The following is a 21,150-nucleotide window of genomic DNA, read 5'->3' on the forward strand; positions in this document are numbered from 1 at the left end:
ATCTGTGCCTCGATACAATCCTGTCTCGGAGGTCTACAGAGAATTCCTTGGACTTCATGGCTTGGTTTGTGCTCTGACATGCACTGTTAACTGTGGGACCTTATATAGACAGGTGTGTGCCTTTCCAAATCATGTCCAATCAACTGAATTTACCACAGGTAAACACAACTCCAATCAAGTTGTAGAAACATCTCACGGATGATCAGTGGAAACAGGATGCACCTGAGCTCAATTTTGAGTGTCATGGCAAAGGCTGTGAATACTTATGTACATGTGATTTTTTGTTTTTTTATTTTTAATAAATTTGCAAAGATTTCAAACAAACTACTTTCACGTTGACATTATGGGTATTGTTTGTAGAATTTTGAGGAAAATAATGAATTTAATCCATTTTGGAATAAGGCTGTAACATAACAAAATGTGGAAAAAGTGAAGCGCTGAGAATACTTTCCGGATGCACTTTATCATATGAACATGCAAATGTGATATGAGCGTGACGCGATCGTCTGTGTTCCGCAACTGCTTTCGTGTCCTTGAATAACGTATAACATGTGAGTAAGGGCAGCCGGTGGACTTTCTGGTGCCCTCCTAGCGTAAGACTCCTAGGGAGTTGGTGCCCTACGCAGACTGTGTAGTATGCTTTTAGGGAGCGGCATTTTTGTAAAATGAAATTACGTTGTTCTTTGCACATATTGCAGTGGCAGAATTTTCTCCCAAAACATATGAGGCTTGTGCTCTATCCAGATTTAAATCAACAAAACCTACTTCCCAACACTAAACCCACCAAATAGATAGCAACATAATAAGATGAAAAACACAACTGCAGAAGCAACCACATCTTTTTGAAGTGCTTCTATGACACTTTGGACTCATGTGTCAGTCTACATGCTCTTCAGAACTCAAACTCCAGACCTATGCATGATAAATGGTCTGCACTTATATAGCGCCTTTTTAACCTTAATGGTATACAAAGTGCTTTACACTGTGACACATTCACCCATTCACACACACATTCATACACCAATGGCAGCAGAGCTGCCATGCAAGGCGCTAGCCTGCCATTGGGAGCAACTTGGGGTTCAGTGTCTTGTCCAAGGACACTTCAGCTTGTGGAGTCATGTGGGCCGGGATTCGACCCACCAAATCCTGCGATTAGTGGCCAACCCGCTCTACCAACTGAGCCACAGCCACCCAATAAATGCAATGCTCTATCATTTGAGTTACCAATTTGATCACATTAAAAGGAATAGTTCACCCAAAAATGGGTAATTAATTCTTTCATCACTTACTCATCCTCATGCCATCCTAGATGTGTACGACTTTTTTTTCACCTGCTAAACACACATTTTTAGAATTTCTCTGTAGGTTCATATCATGGAAATGAATGGGTGCCAACATTTTTAAGCTCCAAAATCCACATAAGGGCTTAATGTTCTTTTCTTATCCTCTGACTTTTGACTGATTGATGGCCTCATTCATCTTCTGACAACAGACAATCAACTTTAACCTTCAAAAACATGCTTCTTCTGTAATGATCAGGTTATCCCTGCAGGCACACACACATTGTAATGACTTTAAAACAGCCTCCACTCTGCAAAGCATCAAATCATCATATAAGATCACACACACATTCTTCATTCAAATGTCAACGGTGTTGATCTACTGATTAACCGCCCCCTTTGAATGAACCCACGCTTTCCTCGAAAAAGGATTTTTTTTTTCAATAATGAAAGTAATGCTCACAACAGTCAAAGAGAGATATTTTAGCAAGCGAAAATTGACATCAAGTAAAACATTTTGTTGTTTCTGTATTGTTTTTTCCAGGTGTAATGTGCCAGTCAATATCGCAAAATAAATACATTTAAAAAAATCAGACAGGGCAATCAGGACCCCAACACGAAGCAGAGGGGCTTCCACATTGCCATAATGACCAGTTGTCTGTACATGATTCTATTGATTACATGTCTACTTATCAAATACATAAATTAATGGAACATAAGATATTGATGAGTCTAAATTTATATTAGTTAAATTATTTGACCGCAGAATGTTGTGATTGACCAATCAGAATCAAGTATTCTAGAGAGCCCTGTAATAACTGCAAGTAAATCACAATAAAGGGTTATTTTTGGGTGAAATCATCTCTGATGGCAAACTGGAGGCACATCAGTATTAATGTCTTTCTATTTGATAATGGACCCTTTTCACAGACTATGTTGACGTGTTTCTGCTTTATTTAGCAGCATAAATCATAAAAAGTATTTATTTTTGCAATTTTTATTTAGTGCAAACTTCTATATTAAACACCAGAAAAACAGGAATTACCAGTAATTAACTCAAGATTATGTTTCTCTTTATGTCATTAACTCAAATCTTATGAGTTCGTTCAAAAGAGAAAATTACTCGAAAAAGACATTTTAATCGCTAGATTCTACCCTTGTAAAAAGGTATAAATTAAAATAAAATAAAAAGGATTCATTCAGATTTGTTCACTTATTCATTCAGTGGCCATTTTTGTAAATCACACTTTTATGGCAGTAGGTGAAAAAAAAAAGGAACGTCATTCATTAATAAAGCACCGAGTTTTTCACGACCAAAACAAGTGTAATTATACATCGTGAGCACCTGCGTGTATACTAGGGATGTGCAGAATGACTCATTTCTGGCATCCGGCATAAAACTTGAGCCAAATCAAATATAGGTGCGGACTACCATGAAGCAGACACTGCACCAGCGTGGGACAAATGCTAGGAAAGAGACAGTCGTGCATTAGCCACTGATTTAATATGACAGCTATTCTGTAAAGAACAATCAATAACAGTTATGATGTAAAAGAAAAAATAGGCCTGTGATGTAGCCTACAATAAACCTAATGTGTTCTAAACATGACGTGCACACAGTTCTTCAAATGAGGCTAAGGTAACTCCAGAAGCTGTAGTGTTATTCCAGAAGGGAGTTGCACCAGCTCCAAAAGAGGGTGACACTTCCACACATGGTTAGGGAAAGGGTTAGGGGCTCTGTACATCTTTTGTGGTTTGGAGACCCCATCCCTTTTTGGATCTCAGCCTGTAGGCATAGCTCCAAAAATGGGCGGTCACGACTACCGCCCCTGGAGTCGTGAGTTTGAATCCAGGATGTGCTGAGTGACTCCAGCCAGGTCTCCTAAGCAACCAAATTGTCCCAGTTGCTGGGGAGGGTAGGGTCACATGGGGTAATCTCCTTGTGGTCGCTATAATGTGGGGAGCGTGGTGAGATGTCCGTGGATGCCGCGGAGAATAGCGTGAAGCCTCCACACGTGCTATGTCTCTCTCAACAAGCCACGTGATAAGATGCGCGGATAGACGGTCTCAGACGCGGACAACGAGGACTTAGAGCACATTGGGAATTCCATATTGGGGAGGAAAAAAATCAATAAAAAATGGGTGGTCACTCAAAACTGCCATTGTAGATATAAGGAACCCCAGTTGCGGATTTAGGCATGGACGACATGGGCAGGTAGCCGGCACGGTCTCTAAAGAAAATAATATCTGAGATCAGGCATTAACCTTGATTCCCCCAAGAAGTACAAATAAATCTGCACTTCAGCTATGCATATCACAAGCGCAAGGAAAAGTTGGATTGAACAGCATCCAAGTTGACCACTAATGGAACTTTAATCACTGTAATGGTGACTTTACACGAAACAGCTATTTACATGTAAAACAACATCAATAATACTAAACACAGTTAAAATCTCGATGAATTCTTAACAATAAATAATTAAATGCCCACAGTAGTTCCTACAGACACAACAAACATGCTTAAATTATTCAAGTTCAAGGGCATATGGGTATTACCCCCAACCTCAATTCTGTACTTGATTGTTTGCATTCGTAGTAGCACATAAGTAGTAGTACTTCTACTACTAGTAATCATAATGTTTTGGATTTGCTTGCTAAAAAGGATCTCACGATTATTCATGTACTTTAATGCAACTCTATAAGTTCACCTTAAAATGTATATTTGTCTGTAATTAATACAAGTTAAGTAAAGCTAAAGATGTTATATTTTCTGAGTAGAAGCTATTTATTTAAACCAACAAATCGTTTGAGTGTGTGTGTGTGTGTGTGTGTGTGTGCGCATGCACAAAACGTCACACACACATGCAAACCTCTAGCCTATGTCTTCAATGATCCTCTCTTTAATGAAACTCTCACATTGTAGGACAACATATTTGGCCTATAGTCCTACTCATCTTTCATGCACTATGAACTTCATTTTGTGTGCCACGAAAGCAGTAAACCTCAACACCTTCTCCCATTTGAAGTCTAAGCGGATTCCCTCACATTATGTCTGTGTAGCCTAGTGAATCATTACGATTATCTGTGCATGGTGCAGTGGTATTGGTGCATGAGGAGGGGACATGGGGGCGGGTAGGCCATTCCCATGAATCAAGCAGATGTGACACCTACTTGTCGCAGTGATGCTCACCAGTGTTTTACATCAAAAAGGTCCATGCACACTCCATCACACGCTCAGAGCGAAATCGTCAGGATTCGTATGACTTTTCTAAATTTGTCTAATTCGTATGATATCACCCGACTGCTTTTACTACAGCCAATGGCATCGCTGGATATTGTTCCCATCTAATACATGACTATTAGTCGCTTCTGTCACACACAACAGCTTCCTATCATGTTTACACACTCTACTTAATAGTTAAGTTTAGAAAAGGGGTTTGGGTAAGGGCATAATATTAATAAGTATGTCCTTAATGACTCGTGCACGGAACTCACACTTACTTCTACACTGAAGAGGCCAACCCAAGTGTCTCTCAAGGCCCATTCAGATGCACGTGCCTGACACTCAAGAGACCCCATTGAAGCAACAGTGTAAAAATGACCATTTTCTATTCGTATAGATTTCAACTTAAAAAGTACGTATAAGATTATCCTCAACGTTTCCACGCCTACTCATCAAAAACGTAGCTATTGTTAGATTCCATGGCATCATTGTGGTAGGAATGCAACTGAAAGACAACTGTCCTTTGTTACAACCTGTTATATTTTCGTACTGATAATTAATCACGTTTCAAACCCAACGTTTCATTGTTCAGTCTTCTTTCATGCCTCAGATGCAAGATGCGTGGGGGAGGGACGCATGCAACGTCCATTTTTACGGCCCTCGTGCCATCGTTTGTCAAACCCTTGAATAATAGCAAATAAAATGTTGTAATATGCCAGTCAAATCATTAGACAAGCGACACTTAAATACTTCATTCGACTGATTCATTTTTCATAGAATGGTGCAGTTGCTGGTAAAACGGGGCCATCTCCTCTCCTCCTCCGTTACTGTGGAAACCAACATCATGCTGCTGCCTTGAATGCCAATTATAATGGTCCAAAAAAATATAATGAACCACCTTCCCAAAGACAATCAGAACTAAATGTACTGCAGCTCAGTTTCACTAGAATCAACATGGTTAGGTATGATTGTCTAAACGAATGGATGACACAGCTATCATGTTAACTCTTATGGGAATAACACAACAAACATTCCTTAGGTTCCAGTAGGCTACAATTTAACAGGGCATCACTGGAGGAGGATGTATGCATGAATAAAACAGGAAGGGAATGTGCCTTCTGGTCCCACCTGTGCATGGCTAGATTAATTCGTGTCAACAAAATATTAAAAAATGTGAGGAAATCCATGTTGACTCACAACAATTTGTTATGGCGAAACTGTTGGCCACCTCTAGGTTATCGATGTGAGGAGTGAGGCGGAATTCAGCCGTGCCGAACTGAACCATTCCGATCCGAAACGCGCTGTACTCTTGATCAGCTCCTCTCGGGAACAGGCCACCTGAGAATAGAATCCATAAGAACAATTACTACTAATTAAGAATAATTACGAATCATGTCTCGCATCTCAAAGATGGAGCGACGACATCATTTTCATTAATCTCCTTTCCTAAATCTCACATGGTTGCACAAGAGTAAATAGGACGCTTGGTGCGCAATTTTGGTTTGATGATCGGTATTGATGGCTGTGATCTAAGGCGCAGACAGGTGGAGAGCGCTCACCGATTTGGACGCTTGGAGATCCGCCGAGCGCCAGTCCCCATAGCGCGGGGAAAAGGAAACCCGACAAAATCATCGTCTCCTGCTTATCCACGCGTGACGCGACCACATCCACCAAACGGGCACTGTTCACACAACAGTGGACACCATATAGAGTCGACACATGTTAAAAATAATCACAGTTAAAACGCAGATGCTCTCGTTAGATCAGCTATGGCACCGAAGTGGTGAGAGAGAGAGAGAGAGAGAGAGAGAGAGAGAGAGAGAGAGAGATGATGCGGGAGTCTTGTCCTCCTCCTTTGCGGCTCCGTCCCTGAGAATCGTTTCAACTCGACGGACACGCTAAGAATATTGATGAAGACGGAAATAGCCGAGCGGAGCCGAAGCTGCCCTTATTTTTGGCGCGCGCCCGCACGTGGACTTGGTAAATTGATCAGCCCAGCTGCGTGGTGATTTAGGTAATGAGATAGCGAAGAAGATTGCAATCTTATTCTGCGATCTGATATACTGCATGATTTTTTTTTTTAATGAATCTAAATAGGCAACACTTCTAACAAGTGCGTATATCCAATCCACCCGATGTGGAACAGATGTGTCTCTGCAATCCACAAGAGCCAATATTTCACCATGCACACGACATTTCTTTGAGTAACATTAGGCTTATACTTAGTTAAAATAATCACTTCAGCAAAGAGTGCCACTTCATTTGGCATTTGTGTGTGTTTGTTTGTGCTTGTGACAACTGGAGGGGTTTCTTCTGTTTGCACAGGCCCCATCTGCAAATCTGTGGTGCAGAAAGAGGCATTCTGCACTTTTCTCCTCTGCAAACCAGTCTTTTTGGTTGCCTTTTAAAAATCAAGAGTGGGTCTTATACAAGAGGACCTCCTTTTTGTTCAACTAGGAGGCTGTTCTCCGACAGTTTGTGAAAAACAATAGATTTAACCCGAGAATATATGTGTAGGTCATCAATTGCATAGCCGTCTACTTTTTTGACTATAACTTCTACATGAATGGTCTTTTGATCTGCTACTCCAGGTATTTCTCAATTAAGGTGTCTTTGCCCAGGCAAACTTATTTACCTTATTTAAAGGGGTGGTATCATGACTTGCCTTTTTTTATTATTATTTTAATATGTTCCTTGAGGTACACTTGTAATATTAGTAAAGTTTTTATTTTATTTATAACAGTCATATATTTGTAAAACATGACCATTTCCCAAACTCTATCTGACCCTCTGTCAGAAACACTTTGTTTTGGTGCTGCTTCTCCTTTAAGATTTGACTGTAAACTGCCATGGTTCTGATTGGCTCTCTGGTCTTGACTGACCTGCTCTCTCCTTGCCATCTCCCTGCTCACCGCTTCTGGGCCGTGCTATGGAAGTGATAAGGTAAAGTAGTCATTGATGTGTTGTTGTTTTAACAAATGCTCTTTTTGGGGGCCTGGGTAGATCAGCGAGTAAAGACGCTGACTACCACTCCTGGAGTCATGAGTTCGAATCCAGGGCGTGCTGTGTGACTCCAGCCAGATCTCCTAAGCAACCAAATTGGCCCGGTTGCTAGAGAGGGTAGAGTCACATGTGGTAACCTCCTTGTGGTCGCTATAATGTGGTTCGCTCTCAATGGGGCACGGGGTGAGTTGTGCATGGATGCCGCAGAGAATAGCGTGAAGCCTCCACACGCGCTATGACTAAAGCGCTCAATAAGCCACAGGATAAGATGCACAGATTGACGGTCTCAGACACGGAGGCAACTGAGATTTGTCCTCCGCCACCCAGATTGAGCCACCACTGCGCCACCACGAGGACCTAGAGAGCACTGGGAATTGGGCATTCCAAATTGGGGAGAAAAAAGGGGAGCAATGCTAATGGAAATAGCTCCAGGTACACTTCTTAATGTGTTTGAATCTGCAACTTTCTTCAGTACGCATCACAACTCCCAACAACAAATATAGCATAGAGTGCAAATGTAGAGTCATACACCAATATACATAATGCATAAAACTAAATATATATATATATATGTATATCTCATAGTCCATTGTAGTTGTATTTAAGTGTTTGTGTGGGTGTAGTTCTTGAGATATTTAATGTTACCACCAAATTTACTATGTCACCCAAACGTCCTACTTAATTTTCAATGTTTGTTAAACTCTTTAGAATTTAATAAAATATATATCAACCAGCCCTGCGATGGACTGGCGACCTGTCCAGGGTGTCCCCCGCCTTTCGCCCAATGTTAGCTGGGATAGGCTCCAGCCCCCCGCGACCCTGTACACAGGATAAGCGGTTGACGATGGATGGATGGATATATCAACCAATTGAAATATGTCAATTATCAATAAAGTTGCCATTACAATGATTTTGTTCTTGAAAAACTTGCATTCAAGGGTTAATTACATTGGATGGAACTGAAAATAAATTAAACAGTAACTTTGACCCAATTAGATGTGATTATTTCAGGGAAACTCTAAATCTGTTACATTTGAAAAATGATTAGGCCTGCATGTTCGATCGAGTCACCTCAGTGTCCTTTTGTCATTGCACAAAATAAAATCATGAATCAGAAAATTTGTGCAGTGTAAAATGACAATGACTGGTGTTCAGGAAAGTGCTGTGGTGGTGAAATATTCTAAAAACAACGTACTCCTAATATCAAATAAAAAAATAAAAAACATACAGCTTAAAGTAAACTTAGAACATAATGATTACACATTTATCATATCACAAGGATGTGCATGCATTTCAAGGCAAGAGTATGGCAATGAATCAATAACCATAGTCATAAAGCAAAACAGACTTCCGACTCATATCATTTTAGTGAAATGTTTGGTGGAAAGTTTTAGGTTTCATTAAGGTGATTTATGACTAATGGATAGGATTTGGTTTACAGTTTGGATTAGGACTGAATAAGATTCTGCATGCAGAAGTAAAAAGTGGTAATCAGCACTTGTTACCTTAAGGAGTGATTTCTACCTGTACTAACCCTTAAAAATAGTTTTGTTGGGGTAACCTATTTTCCGGTAGGTTGATGCAGAAATTATTTAAATAATAGACATCAAAGCAGTTAATTTGGATGTTAACAAATGAAGCACATTTTTAGGCTAACATTTTATCAGTATAGCTGCCTTCATTAATTGTGCGTTTTACAACCGGTATCATGCCCAATCTCTGGCTATTCAAGATCTGCAGTAAACAATATAGTTCCCATTATGACCAGTAGAGAGCATTGCAGTGCTATGGATGCTTGACCCTCTGATTCATTGCAGCAAAACCCAATTCAATCTTTTCATTTCACATCTCGCATTTAGGCAAAGGTACATGATTGATGTATATTATGAAACAAAGTATGTGAATCAAGCCAAGCCCCAAAATGCATACGGTGCATGGCCAGATTTGACTAGTGGCTTGCTCTCACTGTTCCAACATGTACCCGAGACTGTGTGGCCAGACCCTACCCGGCCCGAACGATACCGTCAGATTATAATCCTGAACCCAAAATCGCTCACTATCTTCAAAAATTCTCCTAGCAAGTACTGTTACAATAGACTTTATTTTTTGTAAGCATCATAGGCAACATTTCGAGACGCATTTCAAAGAATGAAACAGAGCTCAGGTGTCTCGACATGCTTTTTTGAAGTTCTTTTTAACTTGTCATGGTGTTTAAACAGTGCTGGTCCTGCTCAAGACGCTTAAGAAAAGAAAGACATGGCGCAGCAGTCAAAGACAATCATCTAGCATGTGCTTACATAGGAAAACAAGGGAAAAACAGAACAGATGCGTACAAAAACATGTTTGGTGTGAACGGTCCCTAACTCGTCCGTTCGCGTGTGTCTGTTTGTGAGAGCACATGCGTGAAATGTTCGGTAGGCCTGTTTATTTTTTAATTAATTATAAACCCTGAACCCGAAGTCCTACTTGAAAAACTGCTCTCGGGTCCCGATGAGCCCGGGTCAGTTTGCAGACCTCTACTGTTCACCGCTACTGGGCGGGGCTACGGAAGTGATAAGGTCAATTGCGCGTTGATGTGTTTTTGTGGAGGTGGTCAGATGCAAATGTCAACCACAGTGAGACATCACAATGTGGAGGAAGTAGAGAACGAAACGTTTTGGCAACTTAGTTCCTACAAATGCTCTTTTTGCAGTGAGGAAGTTTTGAGTTCTGAAACTTACAGTATGTTTTTCAACTACAATGAATTCTCGCATGTCAAAAGATCAAGGAAAATTGCATTCCTCATGAATCGTTCCCTTTAAACATCTTGGAACAGAAAAAGTCAGCCCTCTCATTGATCCAAGTAGTGGTAGATCAGGACGTGTTCTTTCTATGAAATGCAGATTGTAATAAAGAGCTCAAATCCTTCACTTCGCACAAGAATACAAATGGATGCGTGAATACACAGAACAAAATAATGTGGCAGGGCGGAGGGCGGGGTCGTGATTCCGCACACCCGGCCCCTAATCAGGCTAATCAAGCCTCCGAGAGGGATAAAGGCCGACTGGAGACTGCAGTGGGACAGAGAGAGAGATTTACGGGCAGCTGTCCGACACCTTTGTGTGTTTGTCTTTTTGTTTAGTTTTTCATTAAACTATTATTTATATTGTCAAGCCGGTTCTCGCCTCCTCCTTTCCATTAATCCCTTTACAAATAGATTTGTACTTTTACGTAGTCCTATATAGGTTAGGTTAAATAGCTACAAACAGTGGAGTCTCTGGGGCAAGTTATGCTGATGTTTTGAAATGTAATGCTGAAAAATCCTCAAATTCAAAGCTTCATTTTGTTGATTGGCTTACAACAGAGTACTTGTCCATGTTGGTTGTATTCTGCAGACTGGATGTATAGACATTCATGAAAAGTCATTCCTACGTTTCTGCATGTTGACCTAATGCGATTCTGTGACCTAAATACATCAATCTGTCACTGAGGTTCCCAACAACATGATTAAGGGCCCGTAATTTACTTTAAAATCATTAAACACAAATCATCGACGCTTAAAGTAATGAACTCAATTTGCATGTCATATAGGAAATACCAATGCATGTAAAGCAGCAAAAAATTATGTTCAAGCTTTTGGTAAGCTTTGATATTAGGTGTTGTCATGACGTTGAGCATGTCTTGAAAAATCAACAGTGTAAAGGCAGCTGTAATGATTAGATATCTGCAAGGAAAGACCAATCAGAATTCATTTTGTAACGAAATGTAAGAAGGCCAATCACAATTCAGCATGTAAATATAAAAATAACGTCATTGCTGTTGGTTACATTTTGCAGGTTAAACATTCTAGCAATGTAAGTCAATGGATATTGTAAAACTTCAATCTTAAATTTCTTATAGCAGATACAAAACGAGATTAAGAACATAATGGATTTACAATACATTAGGTTTAGAACAAGCCCCTAAGCAGAATGTTTGAGGAACATAAATACAGTGGCTACCTTGCAAGTATAGTTATCTGAAAATCCAAATTGATCGAGACAAATGAATGTAGCTGATGATGGATCTCTTATTTTATGACGACTGGGTCAGAGCATCTCCAAAACGGCAGGTCTTGTGGGGTGTTCCCGGTATGCAGTGGTTAGTACCTACCAAAAGTGGTCCAAGAAAGGACAACCGGTGAACTGGCGACAGGGTCATGTGCGCCCAAGGCTCAATGATGTGTGTGGGGAGCGAAGGCTAGCTCGTCTGGTCCAATTCCACAGGATAGTTACTGTAGCACAAATTGCTGTAAAACTTAATGCTGGCAATGATAGAAAGGTGTCAGAACACACAGTGCAGACCAGTCAGAGTGCCCATGCAGACCCCTGTCCACTGCCGAAAGTGGCTACAAGCATGTGAGCGTCAGAACTGGACCATGGAGCAATGGAAGAAGGTGGCCAGGTCTGATGAATCATGCTTTCTTTTAGATCATGTGGACGGCCGGGTGCGTGTGCATCGTTTACCTGGGGAAAAGATGGCAGCAGGATGCACTATGGGAAGAAGGTAGGCCGGCAGAGGCAGTGTGATGCTCTGGGCAATGTTCTGATGGGACACCTTGGGTCCTGGCATTCATGTGGATGTTACTTTGACACGTTTCACCTACCTAAATATTGTTGCAAACCACGTACACCCCTTCATGGCAATGGTATTCCCTGATGGAAGTGGCCTCTTTCAGCAGGATAATGCGCACTGCCACACTGCAAAAGAAATTTCAGGAATGGTTTGAGGAACATGACAAACAGTTCAAGGAGTTGAATTAGTATCAATCCGATTAAGCATCTATGGGATGTGCTGGACCAACAAGTCCGATCCATGGAGGCCTTACCTCACAACATACAGGACATAAAGGATCTGCTTTTACCGGCTTGGTGCCAGATACCACAGGACACCTTCAGAGATCTTGTGGAGTCCATGCCTTGACGGGTCAGAGCTGTTTTGGTGGCACAAGGGGACCTACATGACATTAGGCAGGTGGTTTATGTTGTGGCTGATCGGTGTATACAAAAAACATTCTGAAGTTTAGACGTGTTATATAATTTACAACTAAAAATACAACTTGCTTTTGATGCCACCTTGTGGACATTTCACTTTAACCAAACTTCAAGCTTCTCTTAGGGCAGTGAAGCAAAATTGGTAATGATAAAACTGTGATAAGGCTTTTTTAACTAGTCAAAATAGCAATATGCATGTCTTCCCTTGTTATTTAATTTGAAAAAGTATAGATAAATATATCTTTAACCTCGTGAGACCCTGCGTCCACATGCGTGGACATTACGTTTTGGATTTGCTATAGGCTATGCTTACAATTTTTTTCTTAAATCTAACTGATCTCAGTTCAGGAGAACCTAGACTGTCATTAAAGAGTTAAACTTTCAGCGCACAGAGTCATGTGACAAAACAACATGGTGTCAATATCAGCTAAGTTTGTCTTTTAGAGAAATGGCAACAAAACTACATCTGGTAAGAAACCATTTTAAGTTTTCACATTAAAACCTGTTTGAGTCAAAGAAATAGTCTCTAGTTTCATCCGATATGCCATTTAAAAAAAATGCATTGATTTATCGCGAAACGGCATGCTGTTAAACACAATGTCCACGCACGTGGACAATAAGACTAACTAACAACTGAAAATGTTGCTTTCAGAGGCTGTATATGGAGTTAGGATGAAAATTAGGTGCATTTTAAACTGTTCTGAGACCAGAGAAGACAGATAGCACACTGGAGGTTAAGTCATTCACTAATTAGGGAGAAAGGGAGCATCGCTGCAGATGATGTTTGGATAACTCAACATGTTTGGTTGACATGAGACAATGATAATAAGTACATCGATTCAGAATTTTTATTTGAACATAGTTGGCAGAGTTTTGATGATGGTGGTCATTACTTTTAAGAAGAATTATTAATTTAGCTTTACCGAAAATCAGGTGTAATGTCTATAACATCTCAAAAACATGAATAATCAAAACTCCTGGACACATTTGATGAAATTTTTTTTTTTATTTTTGTAGCTTGAAATTACTTAATATTTCACAACTTAGTCCTGTTGTCCATATATGTGGACATCCATTTTTAGGAAAACTATTTGCTCTAGAATGTTTTTATTTATGTATTTATTTTACTTGTTTATTAGATGCTACTAGTTACAAATCAAAGAGGTAGATGGAAAATGCACACAGCAGTCATGCGGGGGTCTCAGGCGGTTAAAAGAAGTGTGTAGTTGATTTGGACCCTTAAGTGCTATATGATGAATGTGTGACTGTAACACACAATATCTCCATCTGGATATGACATTTCTACAGGTTACAACTGTAATCTCCAGGCAAGCAATTTCAGTCATCCTCACAAGACAAGACAATTTCTATTAAATATTGTCTGTAATATGACATATACCCCTTACACACATATGCGAGTACACATACACACACTTGTGAACCAATGCTCTTCTATTGCTTCAGGCCGCACTGCTGTCGGGTCACATTATGCTCAGTCCCCCAGAATCCTCTGCACCCATGTCCTAATGAGTGCACTTAGAGCAGTAGTCTCAATTACAGCCATTTCATCTCTCCATGCACCCATTTACACACACACACACACACACACACACACACACATTCATCTTACATAAAGACAAGACACACACATGCACACACCCCCAACATGAAGGAAACACATGCTCTCATTCAATCTAAGCAGAGCACATAGTCACATATGCAGTATACTGTACGTGCGTGCACTCACACTGATCCATCATAAAGAGAGTTCAGACATGTATGCACTATGGGTTAAAGGAATAGTCCACCCAAAAATGAAAATTTTCTCATAATTTTTTCACCCTCGTGCCATCCCAGATGTGTATGACTTTGTTCTGCAAAACACAAATTTTAGAAGAATATTTCAGATCTATTGGTCCATATAATGCAAGTGAATGGTAAAGTAATCCATAAGACTCCAGTGGTTTAATCCATGTCTTCAGAAGTTATATGATAAGTGTGGGTGAGAAACAGATCAATATTTAAGTCCTTTTTTACTATAGAAAGTAGGTGATGACGTGTGAAGAATGTGAATCACCAAAAACAAAAAAATCTTTGTAGAGAAGAGCACTTAGGAAAGTGAAAGTGGAGATTTATATTTAAAAAAAACAGACTTAATTATTGATCTGTTTCTGAGTCTTATGGATTACTTCTATGTTTACTTTATGTGCTTTTTGGTACTTCAAAGATCTGATCACCATTCACTTTTATTGTATGGACCTACACAGCTGTGATATTCTTTTAAAAATCTTTGTTTGCGTTCTGCAGAAGAAAGAAAGTCATACACATCTGGGATGGCATGAGGGTGAGTAAATGATGAGAGAATATTCATTTTTTGGGGAACTATCCCATTTATAGAAGCTTTGCAGAAGCTGGACTACTGTATAATGCTATGTAGAGGAGACGCTGTCCGTGGTCCTGAAGTTGCATCACAACATTATACATACAAACTCAGGTGTATTTTGCTGATTTGCAGAATAAGAAATACACGCACACACAAAGCACTGAAGTAGGTGTGAAATCTTTAGTTTTGGAAAGTGCTAAGCATGCAGCAGACATGTGCGCTCACACCTGAACCACAGCATACTCCACCAGCCAAAACCATAGAGCAAACAGGCAATCATCCAGATATCTATGGCCTTCATGTAGGAAACCTTAGGGAGCTCAGATGATAGAGATGTACACTCAGATGAGAGTGACAGAACCGACATAATACCTACAGAGAGAGAGAGAGAGAGAGAGAGAGAGAGAATTGGCTTTTATGTTGTTGTTTCGCCTAGGGAAGATGTTGAGTAAATTGAAGAAACTGAAAGCAAATACTTGCTGTCATTTCATAATTTTAAAAAGTTCAAAGAGTTTAGCAATCATTTAAGTGACTTGTATTTACTTAAAGGAATAGATCAACCAAAAATGCTGTCATTATTTACTCACTCAATTTGGCTGATGATTAATTTTCTGTTTAAGGGCTTTCTTAATTATGTTGACTAACTGTCATCCAAACTGTCATACTTCTTTTTTTTAATTGCACAGGGGTAGAATGAAACGAAAAATGGTATGTAAATATCAAAATATTTTGAAAAATTATTTTTGGTGAATATTAGTCTTGGTAAACTTGATATTCGCACATTAGTTTTTGGAACCTAGCTAATTTATATTACATTGTATTACATTATAGCCTATTATATTATATATATGCAATAGTCCTAAATTATTTAATATCACATCGTTATTTTAAAGCTCTCCACAAGAGCTTATATAAGAGCTCTATATATATATATTATAAACAGTCTAATAACTATCCCTGTTTTTGTTACTAACAGCACTACCTACTCCCCTCCCTAAACAATTGAGGCCAGAGTAATATTTGCACTCAAGCAGTGCTGGCATAACCTTGTTCATGCGTTCATCTTTTTTCCTCTCCACTAGTGGCGGCTGGTTTAAATACACAATTTTCCCGCCTTTGCTAATTGGAAAAAAAACATTATTTATTTTAAATAAAATTAACCCTCATTTCCCCATTCTTAAATACCAAATCTTTGAATAAATACATAAGAATGAGTTAAAATTAGATTTTAAAAACAACACCAATGAATACAATAAATAGGATATTTGATATATTTGCACAATTAAACCCCAATAAATATTGCAAAACGGTGAGTAGAAACATAAATCAGTCCATGGAACAGTAAAATGCCATGATGGAGACTGATTCACAGGCTCTCCATCACACACACATACAGCACACAAAGACACAGCAGGTACGGGATCCTTCTGCTGACACTTCCTGTTTTTTCCATTTCTGTCTTATGCATGGAAGATTAATGGTAGTGTTTATCAGCACTTCACCAGCATGGATAAAGTCCAAAGCAAGTACTGTTTAAACCAGACTCTACTAAAACACACACACACACACACACACACACACACACACACACACACACACACACACACACACACACACACACACCTCATACTGAAGCAAACATGCTGTGCACAATCTATAGCAACATTAGCATTATCATTAATATCTTTGCCACCTTGCCTTGGGCTTAAGAGTGCAGCAGAATCATAGATGGCTATTTGTAAGATTTGTGAATAAACTAAGAAAGCAGCTGTGTTTGTAATGGGATAGTGGTGTGTACTGCTTGTTTATGCTGAACAGTATTTACTGGCTACCATGTTTAGAAATAGTATTGTATGTGAAATAGTATGCTATATGCAATGGTAAACATTTTAAGCAATGGTTAACAGCATTTGTTGTCAGATGATGTCACCACATTACATGCTAATATTTTAGCAAGTGCTGTGTGTAATTTAATAAAACTTTACTAAATGTTTATAAATGTGTTAATGATTAATAATTCATTTACAAATGCATTATAAATCATTGATATGCAGTTATAGCAACATGAATAACAAGGACAACTATTATGCAATATCTCCCAAATAGTGAGCGTTTTAACTTACATGTTATAAATTTACATTTACGTTTATGCATTTGGCAGACGCTTTTATCCAAAGTGACTTACAGTGCACTTATTACAGGGACAATCCCCCCGGAGCAACCTGGAGTTAAGTGCCTTGCTCAAGGGCCCGACAGTGGCAGCTTGGTGGTGCTGGAGCTTGAACCCCCGACCTTCTGGTCAGTAACCCTGAGCCTCAACCACTGAGCCACCACTGCCCTATTAAATGCTTAATAAGTACTTTCATTCATAAATATTTGCTGAAAGAAAAATCATCAATAAAATGCCCTAATTCACAATTTATGTCACAATGAAGTAAAATAGACTATTATAGTTACATGTAAAGAAGGGATTATGTAATTTGGCTACATTCTACTTTGTGTTTACGGTCATTAATGTAATGTCTTGAGTGAATTGTGAGTCACTTGTCACTTTGATTTCAAAAGAATGGTGCAACTAACTTAGTTACCTAATTATCTAAAGCCCTCAGTAAAAGCACTTTTCAGGGCTTTCATGCTCATTTACAGCAAATATCAAATAAAAAGGCCTGCTGATCATTAAACTACAGAACATTATGTGCATAGGCTTTTAATGTTGTCAACTCCTTAACTCCGTCACTTTATAATAACTTTAGAATAAGTGATATTAAGCATGTATAACATGTGCAGTAAAATGGCGCACTCTTTGGCAAGTGTTGCATGAAAGTCACCCTTTATATGCATGTTGTTTGTAAATAGAATATTAGCTGTTAATGAACCCCTTTATGAACCCTTAACAAAGGGAACATTCATGTAAATTGTTAGCAAAAAAAATAATAAAAAAAAATCATCATTTACTCACCCACATGCTATCTTAGATCTATATGAATTTCTATCTTTTGCAGAAAACAAAGGTTTTCAGAAGATTATTTCAGCTCTGAAGGTCCATACAATGCAAGTGAATGGTAAACAAAACTTTAAAACTCCAAAAAGCACATAAATGCAGTATAAAAGTAATCTATATGACTCCAGTGGTTAAATCCATGTCTTCTGAAGCGATCCAATTGATTTTGTGTTAGAACATATTAAACCTCTTTTTCACTATAAATCTTGACAGGAGTCTCTTCGGCGATCGTGATTTCAAGCTCAGTTACACTTCCTAGTGGAAATGGAAGCGCAGCGTAGTTCTAGCGGGAGGACTAGCAGCTGTACATCATCACATCATTAGCTAGGTAACTCCCAGCCAATCTCATGTAAGCCATTGCTTTATAAGTCTGCTCACAATCTATCACATTGCTGTTTCAGTGTGCTAAAATGGCAACCTCCACCACCCCACCACCACCAGTTGAGCCCCATCCTGCACGGTGGTAGGCTCCTCGCCCCTGCCTCCTATCTCCGGCAGGATATAATGGTTCTGAGTACAACTCCCTCGGACCGCCAGACGGGGCTTACGCCAATGAGAGGCATCACTTTTCTGTTTTATATTCATCAAATAAATGTCATCTTAAACCTCACTCAAGCCTGCGTCTTCCCAATAGAAGTGTATTCACGCTTGAAATAATGATCACAGAGGAGACTGCTGTCAAGATTTATAGTGAAGAAGTAGTTATATTTTCAACTGTTCTCACCCAATACCAATTAGTCTGCTTCAGAAGGCATGGATTAAACCACTGGAGTCTTATGGTTTAGCTTTATGTGGTCTTTATGTGCTTTTTGGAGCTTCAATATCTTGGTCACCATTCACTTGCATTGTATGGATCTACAGAGCTGAGATATTCTTCTAAATATCTTCATAGTGTTCTGCTGAATAAAGAAAGTCAGACACATCTGGGATGACATGAGAGTGAGTAAATGATGAGAGAACTTTCATTTTTCGGAGAACTATTCTTTTAATATCTGGCAGTCTGATCAAACAACGAGTCAAGAAAGAGATAAGAATAGCAGTTTATTTTGCTTCCAGTTCCTTAGTCAAATTAGAAGAAGAAAAAATGCATTTAAGGATACCGTTTTCCATGATTGTGTGCGGTAACACTTGGCAAATGTTGTAGGTCACCTGGGTATTCCATGCATACAATGTGCTTACTGTGCATGGTGTACACACTGCAGAAATAGTATGTGTAGCAAACTATTCCAAATAAAGCCAGTTATTTACTTAAATACACATGCCACATTCCACAGATATGGTAAAGTCAGTGTCCCATGACATTTTAAAGCACACAAGGCACAAATCTAGTGCTAATCTAGTCTAAATGTAGTCACCTAATGTTGAGTTTGGCCTGTCTCACCACAGAGGTCTTCACCTTCTTGACTGTATCCAACAATTAAAATCATAAAAGGTCAACCTTTTGACATTTAAACTATCCATCCATCTTCAACCGCTTATCTGAAGTCGGGTCGCGGGGGCAGCTGCTCCAGCAGGGGGCCCCAAACTTCCCTATCCCGAGCCACATTAACCAGCTCTGACTGGGGGACCCGAGGCTTTCCCAGGCCAGTGTGGAGATGTAATCTCTCCACCTAATCCTGGGTCTTCCCCGAGGCCTCCTCCCAGCTGGACGTGCCTGAAACACCTCCCTAGGGAGGCGGCCAGGGGGCATCCTTACCAGATGCCCAAACCACCTCAACTGACTCCTTTCGACACAAAGGAGCAGCGGCTCTACTCCGAGCTCCTCACGGATGACTGAGCTCCTCACCCTATCTCTAAGGGAGAAGCCGGCCACCCTTCTGAGGAAGCCCATTTCGGCCACTTGTACTCGTGACCTAGTTCTTTCGGTCATGACCCAGCCTTCATGACCATAGTTGACCACATTTAAACTAATATTTAATTAATTTTAGTAAAAAGTCTTCTTTGCACTTTAGTGCAATTATTGTAAGATCCTATCTGCACCCCAACGCACATAGTGACAGATACTATTTGCACCCCTAAATATACTAACATACAGTATATGGGTGTCACTACAGCATGGTTATAGTGTCTATTTAGAGTCCCACAGACATCCTACACCAACCCCTAACCCTTACCCTCCCTTGTGAATCTTAAACATGGTTTTACTACCTTAACCATAGTATCACCATGGTATTTTGTATTAAAATCATAGTAATCACAAAATTAAACATGGTTGCTATATTAACACCATATCACTGTAGTTACACCATTAATACTTTGTACTTTAAGCATTCATTTATAGTAGGACCAAAAAGTTTTTACTACATTGTTATTAAATCTGACCTGTGAGATACTTGACTGTGGCCTACCTCATGCTGATGAGGACATCTCCATCGCAGAAGATCGCACTCGTTCCCGTGGCTCGTCGTCGCTTGGGTGTAGATTGCATCACTGTGTTACTAATAATGTAGTAACCGTGTTTTTTGCCAGAAACCATAGTTTTAATGTAGTTAACCATACACAGTAATATGATTGTAATATAGTAACCATGGTTAATTTTGTGGTTACTGTACTTTTACATGGTAAAAAAAATACCATGGTGAAACCATAGTATTGTTAAGTTAGAAATTAAGGTTAAGGTTTAGGGGTTAATGTAGTGTGTCTGTGTATCTAAATAAACACGATAAACACACTGCAGTGATGCCCATATACTGTATGTTAGTATTTAAATATTGGTGCAAATAGTATCTGACACTATGTGCACCAGGGTGAAATTAGTATCTACCATTATTTGCACCAGAGTTTGGGTGAAAATGATATCTGCCACTATTTGCACTGGGGTGTGAATAGCATCTGCAAATCTAAATTTAAGCTTCAGAAAAAGAGGACTATAAATATGCATCTTATAAGAAACATTTTACAGGGGTGGAAAGAGTACTGAAAAATAATACTCAAGTAAAAGAACTGTTACTTCTTAAAAATGTTTGAGTAGATTATAAGTACCTGTCCTAAAACTACTCATGTAAGAGTAAAACAGTAGCTCATTTAAATGTACTCATGAGTAGTGTGTATTGAGTACTGGGTTGCAAAATCTATGCCCCTTTATAGTAAAAACTCGATGCAGCATTTAATACCGTAATTTACATTCCCTTTCATGGCTGTTTGCCAGAAAGAATAGAAAATATAGGTATTTTATTGTGTTTGTGACTGACAACTTCTCAAATACACCAGCTGTGTCCATGATACTGTAAACACTACATGAATCGGAA

General features: G+C 39.3%; 1 protein-coding gene across 4 annotated transcripts in view; it reads right to left on the bottom strand.

Moving 5' to 3' along the window:
* The window catches only part of LOC127651516 (glutamate receptor 2-like), a 40,886-nt gene extending 34,549 nt beyond the window's left edge, over positions 1–6,337 (bottom strand). For all 4 annotated transcript variants that reach the window (XM_052137388.1, XM_052137385.1, XM_052137387.1 and 1 more), the window contains exons 1-2: positions 6,063–6,337; positions 5,701–5,841 (exon numbers count right to left, since the gene is read on the bottom strand). In XM_052137388.1, the coding sequence (XP_051993348.1) occupies positions 5,701–5,841; positions 6,063–6,135 (214 nt within the window). In that variant the 5' untranslated portion in view covers positions 6,136–6,337. The remainder of the gene's footprint in view (positions 1–5,700; positions 5,842–6,062) is intronic.
* Between the last annotated feature and the right edge of the window lie 14,813 nt (positions 6,338–21,150).

Source organism: Xyrauchen texanus, chromosome 11, assembly GCF_025860055.1.
Source record: "Xyrauchen texanus isolate HMW12.3.18 chromosome 11, RBS_HiC_50CHRs, whole genome shotgun sequence".
In the NCBI taxonomy this organism is placed as follows: Eukaryota; Metazoa; Chordata; class Actinopteri; order Cypriniformes; family Catostomidae; genus Xyrauchen; species Xyrauchen texanus.